The sequence below is a fragment of the Muntiacus reevesi genome, chromosome 2, assembly GCF_963930625.1.
Source record: "Muntiacus reevesi chromosome 2, mMunRee1.1, whole genome shotgun sequence".
In the NCBI taxonomy this organism is placed as follows: domain Eukaryota; kingdom Metazoa; phylum Chordata; class Mammalia; order Artiodactyla; family Cervidae; genus Muntiacus; species Muntiacus reevesi.
The window spans coordinates 79,486,416-79,505,696 of NC_089250.1; the positions used below are offsets into that span (position 1 = coordinate 79,486,416).

General features: G+C 46.1%; 1 protein-coding gene across 1 annotated transcript in view; it reads left to right on the top strand.

Moving 5' to 3' along the window:
• DOK5 (docking protein 5) overlaps positions 1 to 19,281 on the top strand; it is a 136,892-nt gene that overhangs the window by 80,197 nt on the left and 37,414 nt on the right. The window contains exons 3-5 of the mRNA XM_065922221.1: positions 115 to 229; positions 305 to 424; positions 3,387 to 3,576. Of these exons, the coding sequence (XP_065778293.1) occupies positions 115 to 229; positions 305 to 424; positions 3,387 to 3,576 (425 nt within the window). The remainder of the gene's footprint in view (positions 1 to 114; positions 230 to 304; positions 425 to 3,386; positions 3,577 to 19,281) is intronic.

The window sequence follows — 19,281 nt, forward strand, 5'->3', positions numbered from 1 at the left end:
TCCTCTTCGGCCAGCCCCTCTGCGTCCCCGGGACCTGCCCTCTCCTCCCGCGCGGTTGGCGGCGTCGCGCGGAGCTTGCCTCCGTCCTGCAGCTCACCGTGGCTCCTCTTGCAGGTTACCGAGCTCGACAACGTGAGGAGCGTGGCCCGACTGCCGAAAGGCACCAAGAAGCACGCGGTGGGGATTCACTTCAGCGACGACTCCTCCAAGGCCTTCGCTTGCGAGTCAGGTTTGTCGGCGGGGGGCCTGGCTCTTTGCTCCCCGCGGCGCCGGGCGGCCGCGCTCACCTCTGGCGTCTCCGCAGATCTGGAGGCTGACGAGTGGTGCAAAGTCCTCCAGATGGAGTGTGTGGGGACGCGGGTCAACGACATCAGCCTCGGGGAGCCCGACTTACTGGCCACTGGAGTTGAGAGAGAGCAGAGTGGTACGTAAAGAAAACCCTCTCCTCTCTCTTCTTAAACTGGTTTTTCTGCCTTTATAGTGAAACATAAGACGTCTTGATGTAAAACTTTTGAAGTTATAAAAGTGCATAAAGGAAGAAGTAAAAATAACCTTTTACTTCACCTAAATCTAGGTTAGCATTTCCGTGTGTTTCTTAATATGTTTTTGGTGATGAATAGGACTGTATCTGCATTGATAATATCAGCTGGAAGTTATGAGAAACCTTCTGTATTTCTCTGTCAGTTTTCTTTGGAAGGTGCAGCAGATCATTGAATTTTCCCAGCGCACTGTGATATAAGTACTATTACCTTCCATTTACAGATGAGGAAAAGGAAACTTAAAAGAGCTAAAGATCTGGCTTCAGGTCCAATAACTAGGGTTTGATTCTAGACCCATAGTCCCGGGCCTGTATTTATAGCCTACACGTTTTACAGTGCAGTGGGTTTTTGTCTTACTTTTTTCCTACTTAAAATTTTTATTGAACACTTTCCAGTGTTTTTAATAGAATCCAGACTTCCTGAATGTTTCATCAAGAGTAAACCCACCTAAAATCTGTGATTTTTTTTTTTAACTAAAACACTTGAGCCAACTCTTTGAGCTCAACACTCAACCTGGGACTATATCACGATAAATAATAATGACCAAAATGTTCATGAACACTTTAATGAAACTCAGTATTGATTTGCAGTTTGAGTTTGGAGGCAAGGAATCATTTCTTTGTCTCCAAATGCCTTGTAATAGGATAGATTGACTCCTAGAGCTCTGCATTAACCTGTTGACTTGATCTACGAGGATATATCACAGCCGAAGTGGCTGGAGGTCACCTGGCTTGACTATGAACACGACAGAGGTGGGATTGTGCTAACCCCTTCTACGGGTTCACAGTCCAATTGTTAATGAGAAAAACGCCGTCCCTCCCAACCAGAACTGAGTCTTCATGACACGTTTACAGTTGGCGACTCTTTCAGATGCACCATGTCTGCCATAATCCGTCTCCAGGGACATGCTATTGATAAAGTCTGAGACGTGCTGGCTGATTCAGAGGAGCCTCTTTGCAGACTGGGAAATTGAGCTGCAGAGAGGTGAAGTCATTAATCAAGGTCACATAAACACGCCCCAGGCTTTTCCCTCCAAAATCTACTAACTCAGAATGCTCTTGAAACCAAACAGAGGAAAACGTGACAGCTTCTGATTATTATTTTTTAGAGTGCCCAGATCAGCCCTTGCCTTTCACATTTTATATTTGCAAAGCTATATTCAGAGAGTGCCCCAAACTGAATTCACGAATTCCCTGTTCCTAGGAGTTGGGCTTCCCTGCTGACTCAGATGGTAAAGAATCCATCTGCAGTTCAGGAGACCCGTGTTTGATCCCTGGGTCAGGAAGATCCTCTGGAGAAGGGAATGGCAACCCACTCCAGTATTCTTGCCTGGAGAATCCCAAGGACAGAGGAGCCTGGTGGGATACAGTCCATGGGTCGCAGAGTTGGACATATCTGAGTGACTAAGCATGTTGGGAATTGCCCTTCTGGTACCAATTTTCTGAGCCTCAGTTTCCTGTTCTGTCAAACAGGAATAAGAATACCTCTGGTATATAACTACTAAGGTTGATAACAAAACTCAGCTCTGTCTTCTGAGGTACTTTGCAAGGTTAATTGTATGACTTAAGGTTACTGTAATTAAAGTAGTCACTCTTGTCAACGTTACTGTTATTCTTGGACAAGGTAATTACAGAACTTCCAAGCGAGTGAATTGGGAAAGGTCTCTGTCATTGCTGTTGTTTAGTCGCTGAGTCATGTCTGAATCTGCGATCCCATGGACTCTCTTACTTTTTGCTTATTGCTGACAGTCTTTCTTATTTCAGAGCTCTCCAGGTGGAAATTTACTCCATTAGAGTTTACTTTTAAAATAATAGTTAATAGAAAGCAGCAAATGTTTGCTCATTGGGAGTTTGAAATAACTTAGAAAATTTGCAGAATAGATGCTTGAATACATTTGTAAACATACTCTTGACACTCCTATTTCTTAAACTTAACTAAAATCTATGAAAATTCTGTTGATTTTTTATTAATTTAGAATACCAGTGATATTATCCACTATCTTCTCAGATGCAGGCAATCTATTGTAATGGCAAATAGATAAAAATGTGTTTGCTATAGTAATAATATTTTTGTTCATATTTCATTCAAAATTTAGACTCTATAACTTCCTAAATTAATGAATTTTGTAGAAATATAACAGAAATACCATGACTGTATCTGGAGGGATGAAAATTCAGTTGCAGTAATAAGCCAAATAGTTTATTCAGAGTAATCATGGTGAAATTTTAAGTCACATAAATAAGCAAATGAATATTTCTTTCCAGTATTTGGCTAATGAGAGCTCTTTGTTAAAATGAGTCCAAATCCACTGAAATTTTTCCAAATTGTTGGTCAGTTAAGTGCATAGTATTAGTTTTATTTAAATAATTTGAGATAGAATAGTGTTATGAAAGTTATCAATTGATCAATATAACTTTAATATCAATAAACCATGCAACAATGATTTTGCACCTGCACCTTTTGTGAACACAAAAGTGTGGGTGTAATTACCAAGTACTTGGCAGGAAAAAAATTGTTTTTAATGGTTTCATTGTTAGAGTCTCTTACTGGCATGCAAAATTATTATTATGCAAGCTAAAATATTCTAAAAATGATCTTTGCTCATGTAAATAGTGTTGCATGCACACTGACTACCAGACTGTATCTTTCTTATGTTATTTAATGTAGTCTTCATTTAAAAAAGCATTTTCTGGAAGTGTTGATTTATGAGAAAAGTTTATCTTCCTGAATATTCAACCAAAACCTAGAATAAGAGCTTGAATTGTTTTGAAATGCCTCTTTGTTCCTACAGCGTCTGTGATGTTTTATTCCTGGGGATTTTAGACTAACCTTTTGTTTTTCTCCCAGAGAGATTCAATGTGTATTTGATGCCATCTCCTAACTTAGATGTACATGGCGAATGTGCCTTGCAGATTACATATGAGCACATCTGCCTTTGGGACGTCCAGAATCCCAGAGTCAAGCTCATCTCTTGGCCGCTCAGCGCGCTGCGGCGGTATGGGCGAGATGCTGCTTGGTTCACCTTTGAGGCAGGGAGGTGAGTCTCATGGCTGTTTGTCTACATTTTTCCTCGAAGCTCACGTCACGTGAGGCCTGGGTTTTCCTGCGAGCTCCAGCATGAAGCACACTGGGGGGATGCCTGGACCTGTGACTATACGATGCTGTGAACGGTGTGGTGGTGAAGTCGCTCAGTTGTGTCCGACTCTGTGACCCCACGGACTGAAGCCCACCAGGCTCCTCTGTCCATGGGATTCTCCAGGCAAGAACCCTGGAGTGGGTTGCCATTTCCACCTCCAGGGGACCTTCTGGACCCAAGGATCGAACTTGTGTCTTCTGCATTGCAGGTGGATTCTTTACCAGCTGAACCACTGTTCATATATTCAGCATGGCTTTGTTTTCCAGGGAGGGGGCTAATGTTTCATGAATGTGATGTGAAATTTTCATTACACGGTTTGAGCCCATACCACAAACTGACGTTGAAGTAGGTACCAGTGCTAAAATTGTACTCTTACGAGGTCATGCTGGACAGAGGCCAACTTCTGGGTTTTTGGAAAGCTTCTGTTTGGACATGTATGTTTCCTCACTGCACTAACTGGTAGATTATCACATTAGGGGCCGGTGACATTTTTCAAGTTGCAGTTTATTAAGTTTAATCTATTTTTCTCACAAGGTAATGAATGACGCTAATATGATGAAGAGATTGATTTCACAACCTGCTTATTGCAATACCTAATCAACACTTTGGAGGCTTTTCCTGTTTCCTTTTCCAAGTTAATTTTGGAGAGAGAAGCGGGCACAGTAATATGTGGGTTGATCATTAGCTACAAACATGTTAGTCTAATCAGCATCTTATTGTCATTCTTCTTTCCTCAGAATGTAAGCTCTTCTTTTGGAAACTCTGCAGATTAAGTTTTATATTTTAGAATTTTAAATGACTAAAGTTTAAGAAATACAAGTTCTTCTGTATATGGCCTGATTTTAAAGTTGAAAAAAAAAATCAACTTGTGACTTTAAAAGGGTTTTGTTTTTTGGATTATAAAGTAGACAGTTCTCCCCTCACAGGAGTATGGTACTTGACATAATAAGAATAATGGCATGGCTTCTAAACACCTAAAACTCCACTCCATGTGTATTTGTCACAGTAATGCCACTCACACTAATCTGCTCACCTCACTATAAACAAAGCCCAATTACTTAAAATTCGCTTTTCCGAAATATGATCGAATCAGTGCTCTTACACATACGCTAGAAAGTGCTTAAAGCCTTCTGTCCCATGCAGCTCCTCTCTGGTCTGTTTACATTTTAAGAACCTGGAAGTGGAAATGATGTAAACACATCAGCGAGTCTCTCAGAGACAAAAAACTTCTTCATCAGCAAATAAAACTCCAATCTTTAGAGCAGTGGCCTTAAGTCAGAATCACTTGTTTATTACCCTTACGGGGAAATCTTGATAGAAAATCAAGAATTTGTTTGGGAATGTGGGTATTTCTCCCTGTTTTGGTGTCAGAAATCATTTATTATCAATTTTAATATTTTTGGTCATGCCTCGCCACTCGTGGGATCTTAGATCCCCAACCAGGGATTGAACCCATGCCCCCTGCGGTTAAAGTAAGGGGTCTAAACCACTGGACCACCAGGATTCCCTCCATGAACTGTAACCAGTGAAATATGGATATGAAAGGTGTTTTGTCATGGGAAGTAGACCTTTCTGTTGACTTGCAGGAGAGTTCTGCATTGATCAACATGTTAAGGGCCCATTTTGGGCAGCATTTATTCCAAAATTCATATTTTTCCATTTTTGATTCACTCTATTTGTAGGAAATAGTAATAGGAAAAGGGTATTTATGACTTTTTGTTGTCATTTTCTAAAGGCTGAAAACAGTCAACCTTTGTAGTATCTCATGACCATTTGAAGCTTTGTTCAAATTATCTGAGTCTTCCAGGTTATTTAATATTCTCATAGCTTGCAAAAGTTTAACTTCATGTCAACATATAGCAGAACTGCTGGGGAACTAGGAGATTATTTTAAAGACATATTTCTCCCAAGTGTGGTAGGTTGAAAACCATGAGAGATTTTTAAGCAGGGGTGTGTGTGTGTGTGTGTGTGTGTGTGATTATGTAAGCATGCAGGGAGGTGTGTGTGTGTGTGTGTGCTGTTACACATCTGCTTACACACATGCAAGGGTGTCTGTGTTATTGTGTAAGCATGCAGGGGTGTGTGTTGTGTTATCGTGTGTGTTATTTTGTTGTGTCTGTGTGTGCTGTGTGTATGGTATTGTGTTATTGTGTGTATGTGATCGTGTGTGTGTTGTGTGTATGGTATTGTGTTATTGTGTGTGTGTGATCGTGTGTGTGTTGTGTGATTGTGTATGTTTTGTGTATGGTATTGTGTTGTGTGTGTGATTGTGTGTGTTGTGTGATAGTGTGTGTTCTGTTATTGTGTGTGGTGTGTTGTGTGTGTGGTGTGTATGGTATTGTGTTATTGTGTGTGTGAGATCGTGTGTGTGTTGTGTAAGCATGCTCACGTTTTGTAAGTAACAGGACAGAGGGGGCCCTTGTGGATGTGGGGAGAGGATACGGAGCTCGGGTACAGGAAGAGGTGGAGGAAAAGTGAAAATATACTGAAGACGTGAGTTTCAAAAATATTCCCTTTGTCTTTGACCACAAGGCGTAAACACTGACTTGGAAGATGAAAGTGCTTTTTAGTTCGTGACTTTCATCGCTCTGTGTTCGGTCCTTTTGGACGTTTCGCCCAAAACCTGCAGTGCTCAGGTGCTGTGACACCCACAGCTGATCCCCAGCGTTGTGCCTCGGGTGTTGTGGGACCTGGGATGTGTGTTGGTTTTGAACAGCGTTCTTGCTCAGTGGTCGTGCTTGTGGGGCAAACCGGAGACCGAATGAATGGTCAGAAGGACAAGTGCTGGGACTGTGCACTCAGGACCCGACTGCTTTCTCGGGCAGCGTGCTGTGTGCATAAGGGGCCTTGCTTTGGGAGTCAGAGAAACTCTAGGGTCTGATCGCTGTTCTTTTTTCTGTAAACACTAAGTGGAAGCTATTTATTTATTTATATATATATATTTGACTTAAACGTCACAGCCGTTTATTAGGTCAGAAGTCTAGGCACAGCATGGCTCAGCTGGTTCTTTGCTCTGTGATTCGCAAAAGCAAGATTTTCTCAAGGTTCTAGGGATAAACCTGCTTTGAGCCTCATTCAGGTTGTGGGCTGAGTTCAGTTCCATGTGGTTGTAGGACTGAGTTTCCTGTTTTTTTTTGTCAGCTGTCTGCACCTTCTAGAGGCTTCCCGCACTCTTTGGTTCATAGTCCGCATGCTTCATCTTGAAATCCAGCAGTAGAGTCTGATCTGTTTTTTATTAGCTGTTGACTGTGGACGAAGTGTTTAACTTCCCTTTTGTGTTTATCTAAGTAATTAACTTCCTTTTGGGGTGATTGTAGGTAAAAGCAGCGATGCATGTAGATGACCCAGAAGGTGCTGGGCTTCTATTAAATAGTCTCTTTTAGATTTTGTTATAATAACTTTTGGAGCAGGACTGGATTTGCAGGATCGAGACAGCATTAAATGCAAGGTGATATTACCATTTTATATTTTGCCTGAAACTCAAGTAAGATGAATTTTTATAGTTACCATCAAGATGCTCACGATAATAAGATCATTCATGTTCCCCCAAGTGTGAAGATTTCATATCTGCCTTGGTTTATTAGTGAAGATAATTTTTTCCCTTGGCTATTTTTGGATGTGTTCAAAACAAGGCAATTTCATATTAACTAAGGTAATTTTCTCCTTGTCTTACACTGACAGATGAACAGGAGTTAAGTCCCTCTAGGCAGGTAGTTGTCACATATCCAGCATGCATCTGGAGAGACATCACAGCGTTCCCCTCTGGGACACAGGGCATCTTCCCGAAGAGCTCGGGCAGAATTCTCTGTCTGGACAGAACCTGTGTTCAAGTTGAAACTAGTGCTGTTCCTGTTGAATGACCCATTTTGAGGCACCAAGGCTGACAGTGGGGTGCGTGTAATAAGCTAGGCTGGGAGTCGCAGGAAATGAAATTGGAGTTAATCTCATACTGGTTGTGGGACCCTGAGTCAATGAGCTGACTCTCTGACTTCCAGCAGCCACCTGTGAAATGAGTATAATATTCTGTCTCTCACAAGGTGACTGAAGATTAAGCAGCGGTGCACAGACAGGCACCTGGCGTAACTCCTGGCAGGCATGGGGCAGTTGTATCAACCCAAAGGGACGCTAAGAGCAGAGAAATTCACCGACCCTCAGAGCCCAGAGCAGGCAGTACGACTGGCTTCAGGCTCGGGCTGACCCAGAGGCCAGATGAGGATCCTAGGTTGTATCTCAGTCCCGCTCCCTCTAGATGGCCTCACCCTGACTCCACGTGGGTCCTCCAGGAGCCTTGACATCTCACACCATCAGCCAATAGAAGAGAAGTAGACTCTTATCAGAGGTTGACTCCGCGTCAGGAACTGCTTTGAGGAGTTTGTGGAAAGTACGCAGGGTACAGATAGAGTGGTGTGGTTCTTGCAAAGCCAGAAGGAGGTACTGACACTATCGGAAGACATGTGAAGTTTAAAAAAAAAAATCTAACAAAATGTGTCCAACAGAGTATTTAATTATTGCTCAAAGCAGTTAAAGTAAGTCAGCTATTTGACTGTAATTAGCAATATCAGTCATAATGGTGCCGAGACACAGAACAGTGGTTCTCAACCAGGGGGTGATTTCGCCCCCAAAAGACACTGGGCAATGTCTGGAGACATTTAGTTGTCACAGCATAACCTGTAGAGAACAACCCCCCACAACAAAGAGTTGTCAGGCCCAGGCTCTAGCAGGCATGTCAACCATTGAAATGGTTACTGATACTTACGGAGCCCTTACTGTAAGGAAGGGGATTCCATGGTGGCTTAAACAATCTGCCCGCAGTGCGGGAGACCTGGGTTCGATCCCTGGGTTGGGAAGATCCCCTGGAGAAGGGAAAGGCTACCCACTCCAGTATTCTTGCCTGGAGAATCCCATGGACAGAGGGCCCTGGCGGCTACCGTCCAGGGGGTCACAAAGAGCCGGCTACGACTGAGCGACTAACACTTTCACTTAACTACGGTAAGAAAGTTGTTGCATTAAACGTGTTATACGCACAATCCCATTTAAGTCATTTGCTGGTCATATAAACCAGGGGATGTTATTATTCTCATCCTAAGAGGAAGCTTGGGCATCTGTGCAACTGATCCAAAGGCACCAGAGCAGTGAGTAAAACGTGGATTCAGAAACACACTCAGGTCTTCTTACTCCCCAACCCTAAAATTCCTAAGAAGGCTAAGTGTCACAGCTCTACTAGGTTGGGCTGGTTCTTTCTCTTAGATAATTATGTAAAATTCACTTTAATCAGAGGATAACTTCTTTACGATGTTGAGCTGGGTTCTGCTACACAACGGCGTGAACCAGTCATGAGTTACACATATCCCCTCTAGCCTGGCTCTTGGACTTCCCAGGCGGCTCGACAGCAAAGAATCTGCCTGCGGTGCAGAAGACCTGGGTTCAGTCTGTGGGTCGGGAAGATCCCCCGGAGAAGGGAAGGGGCACACCAGTGTTCTTGCCTGGAAAATCCCATGGACAGGGGAGCCTGGTGGGCTGCAGTCCATGGGGCTGCACAGAATCAGAAGTGACTGAGCAACTAACACCTTCACAGCCTCGTTTTTAATGAACCTGCAGAGCTAAGGAGGAGAAGGCATACTGCATAATCAGCACTCGTGCGTGCATAAATTATCTTAGTTTAATTCCGGAACCTCCTGTTTGTCCTTCTGATTCTGAGTGAGGCACTTTCAGTCAGGATCATTCATCTCTCCTGCGCTGCAGTATCATGACCAAAGGTGGTTAAGAGTCTTCTAGATTCTGTTGATCCCTCTCTTTTCCAATGTCAGCAAATCTAACCATACCTCTGTGGTTTTTTTAAAGAAATCCAGAGTTGATATATAATCTATAATAAAGTGCAGTTGCACAATTAATTGCTGCTCGTTGCCCCCAGAGATGAAGAACAATTAGCCTGTGGGGAGGGTGGGAGGCAGGGAAGGGGCACATTGCTTCTTTTATTTTTGAGTGTTTTCTAGTCTTCTGTTTGTTTCTTTCCCCTTGGAAGCCCTGAAACGTCAGTGAAGCAGCGCAGACTGGCGGGTCTCTGACGTTTTACGGGCAGATCCGGTTGACGTGAAGTTGTAGCCACAGCAACGTGCCCCACGTAACTTTCTTTGAGCGTTCCTATGAAGCACGGTGCCAGGTGCCCAGGGCTTCCCTGGGAATTTCACGGCTGGCTGCCCAGTTCCCGTGCGCCAGCGTCAGGCCCCGCCCCACCTCCTGACTGATGTAAATGGACGTGCTGGGTTCAGCGCCTGCAGGATGGGGGAGATCAGGTCATGTGTGGCAGGACACGGTGGATGATTACCACCCCGGGCGCCTCTCTCTACCAGCCGAGGAGTGTTTGTCTTGTGCTTTTGACATCGTTTTAAGAGAAACTTAGAAGTATGCCAAGAATATGTGAAAATTGGCATTGCATAGACACATTCTTTTCCTTAAATGGAGTGCACACGTTGGTTGAAAGGGCTTTTTTGGATGCAAAGGCATCTGAACAGTCTTGGAAAAGAAGTCATCTGTGTCTGGTGTATATCACTCTAAAAACAATACTAATTGGTAAAACGGTCTGGTTTAAGAGACTATTTAACATTTAATTGAAGAAGAAAATTTTATCTTCCTCTAATTGATGAGTTTAAGGTTATAAAGGACCATTATTCTAATATAAATCTTTGGGTGTTCTCTATTTGTCTTCTTGATTCTAAGCTACTCAGTCATCTCTCACTTCTAAGTATTTTATGGAGCCTATATTCTTTCTTCCTAAAGGATTGAAAGCAAATAGCAAATAAAATGCACTCCGTGTTTCCTACTATGATGAATAGAGAGCTGTTAAACTTTATTTAATTGGAATATAGTTGATTTACAGTGTTATGCTAGTCTCCGGTGCATAGCCAAGGGACCCTGTTATAAACGCACAGAGAGCCACAGTTTCTTATCCTTTTCCCCCACAGTCATTGTTCTGTTTAGTTGCTCAGTTGTGTCCAGCTCTTTGCGACCCCAGGGACTGTAGCCCTCCAGGCTCCTCTGTCCATGGGATCTCCCAGGCAAGAATACTAGAGTGGGTCGCCGTTTTCTTCCCCAGGGGAGCTTCCTGATCCAGGGATCAGACCCGCATCTGGTGCGTCGGCGGGTGGATTCTTCACCACTGAGCTGTCAGGGGAGCCCACGTAGGCCGTTGCAAAGTACGTAAACATGCTTGATCCACACGGTCTTGCTCAGAAGAGGCGAAATTCTTCTTTTGAAAGCAAACAGAAGCTATAGTTGTACCTATACGGCCATTCATTCTTCATTAGCATTGATCGAAGAAGTAATTATAAAAGTGACATGCGTTTTAGGTATTCCACGAGTGGAGGCATGTGTGAATCCAGAAGGGACAGTCCCCTTTGTACGCAGGAAGCAACCTCTTCAGTCATCATCTTAGTAGATCATTCATCATTGCACGTCTGTTCTCTGCCAGACACTGTGCTAAGCACACAGACAAGGCCATCGTGAGACGCTTAACCAAGTCCCCTTTACCTCTGGACTTCCATGGTTTTAGCATATGAAATCCCTAAAGGAAAGGATGACTTTCTTATGATCTTTGGGAAAAAAATTAGGCACTCATCAATGCCTCCAGTCTTGTGGCCATCTTTAAAAAAACTTAAGGTGTATTTTTAAAAATTTATTTATTCATCTAGCTTTATTCAGGCGTCAATGACATAGAGCATCACTTAAGGCTAAGATGTACAAGGTGGTGATTTGATACATGTATGCCTTGCAGAAGGATCGCCATGATAAGGTTCCTTAACACCTCATCACCGGGTTACCAAAGAGTGTGCCTGTGGGGGCCGGCTGCTTGCCGCTGAAAAGCCAATAGGCCAGGCTGGAGGAAAGGAAAGTCTGCTGTATTTCAGATGCCGGCAGCTGTGGGGGGCAGTGAGGGTGGTGGACGTCTGTCCGGCCCCCGCTGACTCGCAGGGCTGAGAGCTTTGACAGACGGCGCTGGGGGAGGGGAGCCGAGCGGTGCGGTCACCTTCTCGTTGGCCGTCGGGGGCCTGACCGGCATCTTGAGTGTCTCACAGTCCATCTTCAGTTCCAGGGTCCGTTTGTTCCTGTTTATTTGTGGCCCACTCTCTGAACTGTGGCCCCTCACGTCCTGGTACCGTCTGGTCATCCTGTAATTAACTTCTCCGCCTGGGGTTTGGAGCCTATCAGACAGCTCACAGGACGTGGCCCAGAATGTCATCTACAGCCCCTGAGGAAGAATTAACGGTCCTTGATGATGCTTAATGACTGCATTATTATTGTTTAGTCTCCTTTGACTGTTTTCCTTTGTTTCAGCATTTCTCACTTTTCTGATTAAATGTATTCTTCGACTAAAGAATTCCCACAGACAAAAGGCAGGCAGAGGCCATGGCTGGAGGTTGGGGTGCAGGGACCATATGGTCCTGCTCCGTTTCAGCCTCACGTAATTACCCCTTTTTGTGGTGGGAACACTCATGATCTGCTGTCTTCCAGGTATGCAGTACAATATTTCCCATGATGGTCCCCACGCTGTACATTAGATCCCCAGGGCTTACTTCCAGCTGGAAGTCTGTACCGGTAGGCCAGCATCTCCCGTTTTCCTTTGCCCCAACCGCTGGCAACCACCTTTCTATTCACGGTGTCTATGTGTTTGGCTGTTTTAAGATTCCACATATCAGTGAGATCACACAGTATTGGTCTCTCTTTCTCTGACCTATTTCACTTAGCATGATGCCCTCAAGGTCCACCCACGTCACGAATGGCAGGGTTTTCTTCTCTTTTTTGTGACTCAGTAATAGTCCAGTGTGTTGTTTTCTTTATCCATTCATGCGTCAGTGACTCTAAGGTTATTTCCATGTCTCAGCTACTGTAAATAATGCTGCAGTGAACGTCGGAGTGCTGACGTCTCTTTGAGATAGTGATTTTACTTCCTCTGGACATATAGCAGAAGTGAAATTGCTGGATCTTTTGGCAACTCTATTTTTTGAAGAAGCACCATACCATTTTTCACAGTGGCTGTACCAATCTACGTTCCCACCCACAGCGCACAAGGATTTCCTTTTCTCTGCATCCTTGTCATCTCTTGTCATCTCTGGCCTTTTTCGCAGTTGCCATTCTAACAGGTATGAGACTGTATTTCACTGTGGGTTTGATTTCCCTGATGGGCAGTGATGTTGGGCATTTTTCAGCTGTTGGCCATTTGTGTGGTGAGACCGTTTGTCATAGGTGATGGCCCACTAGCGTATGTGAGCGCTCTATATATGACAGTGCCTCAGGGTTCCAGTAAAGGGCTAGTGAAGATGAACCACCCCTTCTTCTATCACACATTCCCTGAGTGCACCCTAGGAGCTAGTGTGCCTCCAGACAGCGGGGATGTAGCAATAAATGAAACTGCTGTTCAGTTATGAAACGTACCCTCTAGAGGAGAGGAGATACAGGCAATAGCAAACTTTAAGAAAAAGTAAAATAGATGTTAGGATATGTAAGCCCCATATGAAAATAAGGTGATGGAAAGTGCCCGAGGAGGGTACGGTTTTAAGAAGGGCGAGGCGACTGGCTCTGCTCGGTCAGTAGCGTATGAATGAAGGCCTGAAAGGGCGAGGAGTGAGCCACGTGGAATCTGACGGGAGAGGAGTCTGGCAGACGCAGGCAGTGCTGAGGGGGGCGCGCGTGGCGGGAGCGTGCAGATCTGAGCCAGGCGGCCGGCAGGGCCGAGAGGACAGGTGGAAGGGAAGCGCCGCGTGACGGAGGCGGAGATGCGGCAGGGCCAGGCCCTGCGGGGCCCGGTGACCACGGACAAGAGTCTGGCTTTTGGTCCTGATCGCGTGGGAGCCACGGGGGGCCGCTCGGAGCTGGGCGGCTGCACAGTCTGAAGAAGCGGTCCCCGAGGCCGGTCTCGATGCCAAGCCGGCTGCACGTCCAGGGGTTCCCGCACCACCCAAGGTGGGACCGTTTGCTGGGATGACTCAGAATTCACTGAGAGTGTGAAGTTCATGGTTCATTTCAGAGATGGATGCAGACTCACGTCAGCGGGGAGAGGACGGGCAGGCGGTGGGGAGCAGGGAAGCGGGTGATGTGGAGCCAGGCCTGTGCCACCTTCCCCATCTCAGCGTGTGACGGTCACATGGAGCTCGGCCAGCCAGGGACGTGCCCCGACCTGCGGCAGTCAGAGCTTTGGCTGGGCCTCCGTCACTCGCGTGATGGACTGAGTCGTTGATCGCCCGGGTGGGGGATCTCCATCTCCAGATGCACAGATGCCATGTGGCCCAAAGCTGGTTCCAAACCACACTGTTACTCTTTGCCTGGTCAGGAACCCCAGGCAAGCCAAACCCCTGACCTCCCAGGAGCCCATGGTAAAGACCAGAACTCTTTCTGGACAAGATTAAATTTTTGACTTCGAAAGACAGGGCAGGAGGAGAAGGGGGCGTCCGAGGATGAGATGGTTGGATGGCATCACTGACGTGTTGGACATGAGTGAGAGTTAGGAAGGACAGGGAGGCCTGGCGCACGCCATGGGGTCCCATGGGGTCCCAAAGAGTCAGACCTGACTGAGCGACTAAGCAATGACAAGTTCTCGGCCACACAGGGAGTGTTAAGCAACGAGGTGTCATGGTCTGGTTTCCTTTTTTAAAACTAGACTCTGTCTGGCTAAAACCAGTTAGAGGAGCATCCTGGTGATGCTCAGCGGAAGGGGCGGTGTGGCTCTGACGACTCTGGCAGCAGTGAGTGAAAGTGGGCTTAAGTGTTTTGAAGCTGAAGCCCAAGAAAGTTACTCACTGGTTGGATGTGGGTTAGGAGAAAAATAGAGAGTTCATGACCCCCCAGAAGCAGCTGAAACTACAAAGCTTCCCAAAGTGGGGATCTGTGGAGGTAGGCTGACAGTCCATCAGGTTCGGACACATTATCGTCAAGGCTTGTTCAGCAGTTTCCCTATACTCGCTTTTCATCTCATCGGTATTAGTAAAGCTAATTAGTAGTGCTGGAGAAGAGTCTTGAGAGTGCTTGAGAGTCCCTTGGACAGCAAGGAGTTTAAACCTGTGAGTCCTAAAGGAAATCAATCCTGAATATTCATCAGAAGGACTGATGCTGAAGCTGAAACTCCAATACTTTGGCCACCTGATGTGAAGAGCCAACTCATTGGAAAAGACCCTGATGCTGGGAAAGACTGAAGGCAGGAGGAGAAGGGGTGACAGAGGATGAGATGGTTGGATGGCATCACCAATTGGATGGACATGAGTTTGAGCAAACTCTGGGAGATAGTGAAGGATGGGGAAGCCTGGTGGGCTGCAGTCCATGGGGTCAAAAAGAGTCAAACACGACTGACCGACTGAACAACAACATATTATCTTTGAGTTTAAAAACTGAGACTAGCATTTCATTTCCAACCGGCTCGTTATAAACTGCTATATCCGGAGGGATGAGGAAAAAGGCATCCTTGACAGAAAGACTTAGATTGAGGTCTTGGCTTAGCATGAGAAAGCAAAAAGGGAAGAAAAAAGTCGTCATCTTTCTTTGACTTTGTTTCCATGTTAAGTGTTTAAGAACAGATGCGAGTAATAAACTACCACCCTCTCTTATTCTAGCCGTGTGGTCTGGCTTTGGCTAGTTCATGTTCCCCCCCACAAACCTTCAGGCCCACACACAGGAGGGTTAGAAATATATCTGCAAAGCCATCCTGATCATGTCTGTGTGCGTGTAAGGGGACTGGTCACAGGAACTCTGGTGATGCTGAAGACGGAACCCAGGAGAGAGGACAACAAATAGCATTGCACGCTTGGGACTGGGCCTTTTCTTCATCCTGATCGCTTGGTCATTAAGGTGTTGCTAACACTTCAGGACAGACGCCGGTACTTCCTGGAGCTGGAGAAACGAAACCCAGGATGTTTCCCACCATCGTCTCTGGGGTTTCTTTTACGGATCATCTGTTTTAAATTGTGTTTCTTCATTTTTGGCCGTGCCGGCTCTTCCCTGCGCTCGTGCTCTCTCTCGCTGGGCGAGCCGGGGCTCCTCTCTGGTTGTGGTGCCAGGCTGCTCATCGCGGTGGCTCTCTTGTTTCGGAGCGGGCTCTGGAGCACGGGCCTCAGGAGGAGCAGCAGGAGGCTTTAGCAGCCGTGGCTCCGGGCCCTGGGGCACAGGCTCAGCAGGTGTGGCGTGTGGGCCTGTTTGCTCCAGGCGCGTGGGATCTTCTTGGATCAGGGATCAAACTTTTGACCCCACGTCTCTGGCCTTGGCAGGCAGATTCTTTCCCACTGAGCCACCAGGGAAACCCCCTCATCATAAGAGTTTTTAATTCAATGAAAGTGGCTTCTTTTATTAAAGGGAACCTTCATCTCCCTGAGTTAAGGATTCTGTTCTCCGGGAAGAGGTTTCCACTGCTGTGCTGTCGGGCGCCTGCCAGCCTCAGGCGTGAACGCCCCCGGCCACACGCCGTCCTCTCCCAGGCGTCTGCCTCTCACATCTTTGCTGTTGTCCTGGGTGCAGTCAGCCGCGTTTCCTTCGGGGCTGTGGTTGTGCCTGTCTTGTGATGTTTTCCCCGAGGACCGCGTCTTCATTGGCTTTGACGTTTTAAAGAGTTCAATTAACAGCACCCAATCCTAATTGTTTATTTGATGTCAGGTCCTTTGCTAAATATAAAACAAGATTTCCCACCGCCCTCTGAAGTTTGGGTGAGTTTATTGCTCACATTAGAAATATGAGGCTGGCTTCAAGAGGCCAGAGGACTTGCCCAAGGTCACAGCATCCGAGGGAGCCGGGACAGGGAGGTCCTGTCTCCTGCGGCACCAGAGCAGGACTCTGCAAACTGGATGTGATCTCCCCAAAACGCGAGGTGCTTTTAGGTGATAGAGACACCGTGTCAACTGAATGTGACTCTTCCAGGGATGGGGTCATTTTCTTTCCAGTTACCTTTTTGATCAAATTATAGAGAAACATTTCAGTGGGTTGCCTGCATGTCTTTTTTTCCCTCTTAATAACAAATTCTTCCCTTTATTAGGAAAGGGGGAAGTAACACATTTCATGCCACATGTCTTAAACAGTGCCTCTTCTCATAGTTTCTAATTTACCTGTGTTACTGAGAGGTAATATGAACCAGTCAATCCTAAAGTAAATCCACCCTGACTGTTCATTGGAAGGACTGATGCTGAAGCTGAAGCTCCACTACTTTGGCCACCCGAAGTGAAAAGCCAACGCATCAGACAAGGCGCTGATGCTGGGAAAGATTGAAGGAAAAGGAGAAGGGGGTGGCAGACGATGAGATGGTTCGACAGCATCTCCGCCTCAGTGGGCATGAGTTTGAACAAACTCCAGCGGAGAGAGGAGGACAGGGAGGCCTGGCGTGCTGCAGCCGATGGGGTCAAAGAGGCTGAGACACTCTGACCAGTAACTGAAAAGTAAGCAGACTCTCAGCTTGAATCTTTGACAGGAGGCCCTAAACAGAAGGAAATGACTTACTAGCTCTATTTTCATTGTATTTATGTTCTTGTCTACTTTCAATTTATGGCAGAACCTACTGGTTCATGATTTGGATTTAATCATTCCATTTACAATATATTTGTTTAATAGAAAAAAAAAGAGTCGATTTAAAATATTGAGTAGGAGATACAAAGGTTTGACAAGCAAGTGGAAGTTGTGTATTGATGTTCACAGAGCTGTCCCCTGCTCAGAAGCCCGAGTGGCGTGTCCTGTGTTTCCTGCGTTGATTCCATGTGTCAAGGGGGCCTGGGTCCAGTTCTCAGTAACTCCTTTCCTCGTCCTGCCTGCTGTCTTCTCATCTATGCTGCAGTTACTTTGTTCTCTTGCTCAGTTGCTAAGTCATGTCTGATTCTTTTGTGACCCCGTGGACTATACCCACCAGGCCCCTCTGTCTGTGGGATTTTCCAGGCAAAAATACTGGAGTGGGTTGCCATTCCCTTCTCCAGGGGATCTTCCCGACCCAGGGATCGAACCTGAGTCTCCCGCTTGGCAGGCAGACATCTGAGCCGCCAGGGAGGCCCCTACAGGTATTTATTGGGCACCAAATATAGGCCAAGGCCTGTGGTGCGTCCTGGCGGAAAAGCGTGAGTGAGTCAGAAAACAGTCTCCATCCACGGGGAGCTTCCATTCATGTGCTTTGAGCATTCTGTGCATCTAATACTTTTAATACATTCAGGTGACAGTCACTATCATTATACTCACTTTTCAAATGGACAGTGCAGGCCTAGGGAGGTTTACGGACACGCCCCAGGCCTCAGAGCTGGTAAGGGGCGATCCCAGCCAGGTAGTCTGGAGGCCAGGTCTTTACCTCTGCCAAGCCTCTTCTTCCACACTGCCTTGATACGGACTTATCGCGTGTATGAAGGAATGAATTTCCCAATACTTTCTGAGCTCTTGGTTTTTCGATGGATTCTTAACCAGTTGCATAATCCCTGGTTTGGAGTGGCAAACATGGCATTTAGGCAAAGTAGTTACTGAGGACATCCAAGCTCTAAGTGCTTCTGTATGGACACAGTGTTCTTGTACCCAAATCCTCATCCTCTCGAAGGGCAGAAGGTCCAACTTAGACTCCTTCTTTTTCTTTCTCTGGGTGTCCGTCAGCTGGTTTCTGTTAGTGTATGGCCATCAGAAAGAGTGCTGGGGCGTCTGGGACGTTAGCTAAAGTGCAGTCACAGTCAGCGGGTCACAGTCAGCGGGTCACAGTCAGCGGTGGAGAGGAGTCGGGACCGTTAGAAGTCCCCACTTGTGCATTTGCAGGTCTGCGGCGGGTGAAGGGAACGTCTTCGCCCCTCTTCTCTGGAGCTGGAGGGGACGCGGCCGTAGGAGGTTATGTAAGACCATCACTCCTTTGACGTGCTTTTCTCTTGACTTCCTTTCCTCCCCCGCTCCCATTTTCTTCTGACTTGCCTTGGGGAGTTGGCCCATTGTTTTACTGAAGGCACCCAGAGACATTTTTAATGCATCGTAAAGCTGCTTATGAAACAGCGCCAAACAAATCTTTCGGGTTGGGGGCAGAGTGTGAATGAAATAAAAGAGCTTGTGGGTGGAGGTTCGCAGAGACCTATGGAAGAGCCTCTGAGGTCAATTTTTGTTCATTATCCACACTTTCTGGGCCATGCTGACCCCTGAAGGGCATATGCCTTTGAATGTGCGGATGAATGCAGTGCAAAGCAAAGGCCTAATTTCTGATCTATTTAGAGGCCTTGAGTGCATTTTCGTCCCCTTCATGCAAACTGGTGGCCTCCTGGCCACATATGGTCCTTAAGTGGCATTTTGACCTTCACAGCTTAAAGAAAATGGAAAAAGTAGCAGCATTAAAAATTCAGATTATTCCTATAAAAATTCAAGATTTCTGGTTTCTCTTAGATAATCAGAAGTGTGACTGCTCTGGTCTCACATTTCCCGTGTAAATGCCCGACTGTCTGTGAAGCTCTGTGTCGTGGGAGGGCTCTGTCTCCATTCATTCACGCTCTTCGTCTAAACCCGGATGGTATTTGAGGTTGTGACTCCTGTTACTTTCTGTAAGTGGTGAGTGTGTATGTGTAAGTGTGTGTGTGTGTGTGTGTGTGTGTAAGTGTTTGTATGTGTGTGACTGTGCGTGTCTTTCAGATCCTTAGGGGA